The following is a 6,946-nucleotide window of genomic DNA, read 5'->3' as shown; positions in this document are numbered from 1 at the left end:
TGTGTACACTGTGAATATGCCGGGTGCTGGGGAGTGCACAGTGCCAGAGGGTACAGTGGCGTTAAAGAGGGAGCACAGTCCAGGGCAGTGCAGTGTCAGGGGAGCGCAGTGTCGGGGAGCGCAGTCCAGGGGAGCGCAGTGTCAGGGGGAGCGCAGTGTCAGGGGAGCGCAGTGTCAGAGGGAGCACAGTCCAGGGCAGTGCAGTGTCAGGGGGAGCGCAGTCCGGGGGAGCGCAGTCCAGGGGAGCGCAGTCCAGGGGAGCGCAGTGTCAGGGGGAGCGCAGTGTCAGGGGAGCGCAGTGTCAGAGGGAGCGCAGTCCAGGGGAGCGCAGTGTCAGAGGGAGCGCAGTCCAGGGGAGCGCAGTGTCAGAGGGAGCGCAGTCCAGGGGAGCGCAGTGTCAGAGGGAGCACAGTCCAGGGGAGCGCAGTGTCAGAGGGAGCGCAGTCCAGGGGAGTGCAGCGTCAGAGGGAGCGCAGTCCAGGGGAGCTCAGTGTCAGAGGGAGCGCAGTCCAGGGGAGTGCAGTGTCAGAGGGAGCACAGCGTCAGAGGGAGCACAGTCCAGGGGAGCGCAGCGTCAGAGGGAGCGCAGTCCAGGGGAGCTCGGTGTCAGAGGGAGCACAGTCCAGGGGAGCACAGTCTGAGAGAACACTCTCCAGGGGAGCGCAGTGTCAGAGGGAGCGCAGTGTCTGGGGGAGCTCAGTGTCGGGGGAGCACAGTCCAGGGGAGCCCAGTGTCCGGGGGAGCACAGTGTCAGAGGGAGCTCAGTCCAGGGGAGCGCAGTGTCCGGGGGAGCACAGTCCAGGGGAGCCCAGTGTCCGGGGGAGCACAGTGTCAGAGGGAGCTCAGTCCAGGGGAGCGCAGTGTCCGGGGGAAGCACAGTGTCAGAGGGAGCTCAGTCCAGGGGAGCGCAGTGTCCGGGGGAGCACAGTCCAGGGGAGCACAGTGTCCGGGGGAGCACAGTCCAGGGGAGCGCAGTGTCCGGGGGAGCACAGTCCAGGGGAGCGCAGTGTCCGGGGGAGCACAGTGTCAGAGGGAGCTCAGTCCGGGGGAGCACAGTCCAGGGGAGCACAGTGTCAGAGGGAGCTCAGTCCGGGGGAGCACAGTCCAGGGGAGCACAGTGTCCGGGGGAGCACAGTCCAGGGGAGCGCAGTGTTCGGGGGAGCACAGTCCAGGGGAGCGCAGTGTCCGGGGGAGCACAGTGTCCGGGGGAGCACAGTCCAGGGGAGCGCAGTGTCCGGGGGAGCACAGTCCAGGGGAGCGCAGTGTCCGGGGGAGCACAGTCCAGGGAGCGCAGTGTCCGGGGGAGCACAGTGTCCGGGGGAGCACAGTGTCAGAGGGAGCACAGTGTCAGAGGGAGCTCAGTCCGGGGGAGTGCAGTCCAGGGGAGTTTCTTTGCCACCTTCCCCCCGGCTGCATTATGTGGGAGGGGCTCCAGGTCCGGCTCCTATCAGTGTACTCTATGTTCTGTTCTTGCCCCACCCAGAGGTATTATGGCGATGGTGGGCGGGGCGTCCAGCCGTCACCTGACACCTCTGCGTTTTATCGTTCATGAAGGTCACACACAGTCAGACGAGCTGAATTCAGTCATTTATTACAGATTTCATTTCACACAGGAGATCAGCCACGAGCGATCGATCTACAAATCGTCACCCAAACATGATGGACACCCAACCTGCGTGCCAAAAATCCCCCCAAAAACTCCATCCACAGCAATGAGCCGAGTCCTCTGCTTTTCTAACCTGGCGGTGTCCTCAGAAGAGCCGAGCTCTGGGGTGGGATTGTTTGGGGGGGTCGATGTGTGACCGACATTCCTACCGATCCACCTAAACCCCCCGTATTCAAGCCTCATATCTCTCGGTGCTTGTAAGCGCCATCTACTGGCCATGATGTATCCACACATTACAGGCACTAGATGGCGCCGGTGATCATGGGAGATATTTCCATGGCACTGAATACGGCACGTTTTGTTGGAGTGGTGCAGATGTTGGTCACATGGTCATGCAATGGTTGAAGCACAGGGTGTGGTAAGATGGGTCCTCATGTAAGGAGGACAGGAGAGTCCTGGTGATTGGGGGTGGTGTGGGGGGGACCTCGGGGGCACAGTGACCTTCAGCTTTGGTCTCCTCCACTGTCGCCATCATTGTCCTGGTTAATGGTTGAGTGAGGTGGGAAAGGTCCTCATCCAACAAGGAGGACGTTGGGGTGTTGATGGTGAATGGGGGGGTATATGCAGACTTTGGGGGCACAGTGACCTTCAGCTTTAGTCCTGAGTTATGACTTCTCCAGATACGATATTGCTAGTGTCAGTTTCCTCCGGTGTCACCATCATCGTCCAGGGTCACCAATCAAATATTATTGATGATGTAATGGTGGAGTGAGGTGGGAAAGGTCCTCGTGTAACAAGAAAGGAGGACATTGGGGTCTTCCTGATAAATGGGGGGGGGGGTGTATGCAGACCTCAGTCACAGTAAGTAACCCTCGGCTTTGGTCTCCTCCGGTGTCGCCATCATTGTCCTGGTGCACCAATGGGATATTATTGATGATCTAACCGTTGAGTGAGGTGGGAAAAGGTCCCCGTGTAACAAGGAGGATATTGGGGTCCTCCTGGTGAACGGGGGGTGTATGCAGACCTCGGGGTCACAGTAAGTAACCCTCGGATTTGGTCTCCTCCGGTGTCGCCATCATTGTCCTGTTGCACCAATGGGATATTATTGATGATCTAACCGTTGAGTGAGGCGGGAAAGGTCCCCGTGTAACAAGGAAGATATTGTGGTCCTCCTGGTGAACGGGGGGTGTATGCAGACCTCGGGGTCACAGTGACCCTCAGTTTTAGCCCTGAGTCCTGACTTCTACAGATACGATAATGGTGTTGGTCTCCTCCGGTGTCGCCATCATTGTCCAGGTTCACCAAATGGATATTGTTGATGATGGAATGATGGAGTGAGGTGAGACAAGGAGGACATTGGGGTCTTCCTGGTGAATGAGGGGGGGGGGGGGTATGCAGACCTAGCCATGAGTTAGGACTTCTCCAGATACGACATTGCTAGTGCCGATCTCCTCCGGTGTCACCATCATCGTCCAGGATCACCAATCAAATTGGTTGCAGCCTCAGACGCCTCCCATAGCTTCTTATTGACAGCGGGATCCAGAGCCTTCTCCGAGGGAAGCTCAATCATACAGTTGCTGTCCACATACTTCCCAGTCAGACCCTCCGCCTCCTCCGACACCGCACAGAAGATGGTGCTGGCCGCCCCCTCCTCCGCCGTCTGGAATGGGGGGGGGGAAAGGAGAGTGAGTGGGGACATTATAGATTGGGGGGGGGGGGGGGGGGGGAAAGGATGAGGAATGGAGGGAGGAGATGGGATGGAGAATGAAGAGCGGTTAGATGTGATGGGACAGGAAGGGATCGGAGGGGGGGGGGGATACAGGATGGGGAACGGAGGGGGGAGGGGATACAGGACGGGATATGGAGCGGGGGGGATACAGGACGGGATATGGAGCGGGGGGGGATACAGGACGGGAACGGAGTGGGGGGGGATACAGGACGGGAACGGAGGGGGGGGGGGGATACAGGACGGGAACGGAGTGGGGGGGATACAGGACGGGAACGGAGGGGGGGGATACAGGATGGGAACGGAGTGGGGGGATACAGGACGGGAACGGAGGGGGGGGGGATACAGGACGGGAACGGAGTGGGGGGGATACAGGACGGGAACGGAGGGGGGGGGGGATACAGGACGGGAACGGAGTGGGGGGGGGGGGATACAGGAAGGAACGGAGGGGGGGGGGATACAGGACGGGATATGGAGCGGGGGGGATACAGGACGGGATATGGAGCGGGGGGGGATACAGGACGGGAACGGAGTGGGGGGGATACAGGGACGGGAACGGAGGGGGGGATACAGGACGGGAACGGAGGGGGGGGGGGATACAGGACGGGAACGGAGTGGGGGGGATACAGGACGGGAACGGAGGGGGGGGGGAAACAGGACGGGAACGGAGGGGGGGGGATACAGGACGGGAACGGAGTGGGGGGGGATACAGGAAGGGAACGGAGGGGGGAGGGGATACAGGAGGGGAACGGAGGGGGGAGGGGATACAGGACGGGAACGGAGTGGGGGGGATACAGGACGGGAACGGAGGGGGGGATACAGGACGGGAACGGAGTGGGGGGGGGATACAGGAAGGGAACGGAGGGGGGGGGGATACAGGAAGGGAACGGAGGGGGGAGGGGATACAGGAGGGGAACGGAGGGGGGAGGGGATACAGGACGGGAACGGAGGGGGGGGGGATACAGGACGGGAACGGAGGGGGGAGGGGATACGGGAGGGGATACAGGAGGGGAACGGAGGGGGGGGGGATACAGGACGGGAACGGAGGGGGGAGGGGATACAGGACGGGAACGGAGGGGGGGGGGATACAGGAAGGGAACGGAGGGGGGAGGGGATACAGGAAGGGAACGGAGGGGGGAGGGGATACAGGAAGGGAACGGCGTGGGGGGGATACAGGACGGGAACGGAGGGGGGGGATACAGGAAGGGAACGGAGGGGGGGGGGAATACAGGACGGGAACGGAGCGGGGGGGGGGATACAGGACGGGAACGGAGGGGGGGGGATACAGGACCAACCTTGAAGAAGAAGAATCCGAGGACGTTGAAGACGAGTCGGAGGATCAGCTTGTAGTGCCGCATGGCTTCTGTCATCGCGATCCCTGGACTGACGCTGCTCACCGACACCCCTGCAATCACATCGACATTTTGTATCAGAATTCAGAGTCCAGTTTCCTGTTATATCTGAGGTCGGCTCAGCCGTAATCTTCGCCTCACGTCCAGCAGACCCCGAGAGAAGACACGGCACAGCTAAGCTCACCCCTTCATGTGTCGTCTGTCGGAGGGGATCCCCACTGACAGCCAAATGTGAAAAGAATTTCCAGCAATTAAAGAGAAAAAAAAAATATGACGTGGGGTCCCCTCCCCCCATCCATGCCAAGCCCTTCGGGTCTGGAATGGGTTTTAAGGGGAACCTCCACGCCGAAATTAAAAAAAATGGTGTGGGGGTCCCCCTGAAATCCATACCAGACCCTTATCTGAGCATGCAGGAAAAGGGGGCGGGGGGCTCCCCCTGTACGTCTCTGCAGCAGCTGAAAGCTTCTCCTCTCCCTCACACCGGCTTTCAGTCGCTACAGAGAGAGCCACACAGGGGATCGGTCCCAGTAATTGCCCCCCCCCCACCATGCCAATCACCCTCCCTGTGCACCATACCCCCCCCCCCCCACCATGCCAATCACCCTCCCTGTGCACCATACCCCCCCCCCCCCCACCATGCCAATCACCCTCCCTGTGCACCATACCCCCCCCCCCACCATGCCAATCACCCTCCCTGTGCACCATACCCCCCCCCCCCCCCCACAGTGCTGCTGACATCTCTCCTTCCCAACGCCAGCTTTAAGCACTCTCAGGATGGAGAGAGAGTGGGGGAGGAGTCCAGTACATAGGTCACATTTACCAGACCTTTCCTGAATGAACACAATCAGTGATTGGCACCGATCACTCACTGTGTTCACTCATAGCAGAAGAATCGTAAACTGTGGTGTTTTGGGTTTTTTTTTTTGGGGGGGGGGCTGTCAGGTTGGCTGTATGGGGCCCCCGTGGTTTCTAGCATCAGCCCAGCCTCCAAAAGAGAAGTTTGGCCAAAAAGCTTGCCCCTTCCCAGTGTGTGTGCCCCCCCAACTAATATTGGGGCCCCATGCAGCAGGTGATCAACATGATTCATTGTCAGTGACCCAGGGAGGGGTTCAGCAAGTCTAGGAGGGGTTCAGTGACTCTGGGAGGGGTTCAGGGACCTTGGGAGGGGTTCTTTGTTTGGAATAGAGAAGGAACTTCCAGAAATGTATCCACCTTCCCGGCCCCAATGGGGTGGGGTGGGTGTCACGCACCAGTGGTCTTCAGCCTCTCGGCCCCCATGGGATGGGGTGGTCTGGGTGTCACTTACTGGTGATCTTCAGCCTCTCGGCCCCCATGGGGTGGGGTGGGTATCACTCACCAGTGGTCTTCAGCCTCTTGGCCCCCGTGGGGTGGGATGGGGCGGGTGTCACTCACCGGTGGTCTTCAGCCTCTTGGCCCCCATGTGGTGGGATGGGGCGGGTGTCACTCACTGGTGGTCTTCAGCCTCTCGGCCCCCATGGGGTGGGATGGAATGGGTGTCACTCACCGGTGGTCTTCAGCCTCTCGGCCCCCATGGAGTGGGATGGGGCGGGGTGGGGTGGGATGGAGGTCACTCACCGGTGGTCTTCAGCCTCTCGGCCCCCGTGGGGTGGGATGGGGCGGGGTGGGGTGGGATGGAGGTCACTCACCGGTGGTCTTCAGCCTCTCGGCCCCCATGGGGTGGGGTGGGATGGGGCGGGGTGGGGTGGGATGGGTGTCACTCACCGGTGGTCTTCAGCCTCTCGGCCCCATGGAGTGGATGGGGCAGGGTGGGGTGGGATGGAGGTCACTCACCGGTGGTCTTCAGCCTCTCGGCCCCCATGGGTGGGATGGGGCGGTGTGGGGTGGGATGGGTGTCACTCACCGGTGGTCTTCAGCCTCTCGGCCCCCATGGAGTGGGATGGGGCGGGGTGGGGTGGGATGGAGGTCACTCACCGGTGGTCTTCAGCCTCTCGGCCCCCCATGGAGTGGGATGGGGTGGGGTGGGATGGAGGTCACTCACCGGTGGTCTTCGCCTCTCGGCCCCCATGGAGTGGGATGGGGCGGGGTGGGGTGGGATGGAGGTCACTCACCGGTGGTCTTCAGCCTCTCGGCCCCCATGGAGTGGGATGAAGTGGGGTGGGGTGGGATGGAGGTCACTCACCGGTGGTCTTCAGCCTCTCGGCCCCCATGGAGTGGGATGGGGCGGGGTGGGGTGGATGGAGGTCACTCACCGGTGGTCTTCAGCCTCTCGGCCCCCATGGA

General features: G+C 61.3%; 1 protein-coding gene across 1 annotated transcript; it reads right to left on the bottom strand.

Moving 5' to 3' along the window:
- Positions 1-1,575: 1,575 nt before the first annotated feature.
- LOC149427596 (retinol dehydrogenase 14-like) lies at positions 1,576-6,226 on the bottom strand. The gene is made up of 3 exons (XM_089667864.1): positions 6,210-6,226; positions 4,628-4,737; positions 1,576-3,266 (listed from the first exon to the last, which is right to left on the bottom strand). Exons 2-3 carry the CDS (start codon positions 4,700-4,702, stop codon positions 3,072-3,074), a joined length of 270 nt encoding a protein of 89 aa, XP_089523990.1. The 5' UTR covers positions 4,703-4,737; positions 6,210-6,226; the 3' UTR covers positions 1,576-3,071.
- Between the last annotated feature and the right edge of the window lie 720 nt (positions 6,227-6,946).

Source organism: Staurois parvus, unplaced genomic scaffold, assembly GCF_062004578.1.
Source record: "Staurois parvus isolate SC_StPar_1 unplaced genomic scaffold, SC_StPar_1.0 ptg003635l, whole genome shotgun sequence".
NCBI classification, from domain to species: domain Eukaryota; kingdom Metazoa; phylum Chordata; class Amphibia; order Anura; family Ranidae; genus Staurois; species Staurois parvus.
The sequence above is the reverse complement of the archived record's forward strand: the minus strand, read 5'-3'. Positions and strand labels throughout refer to the sequence as shown.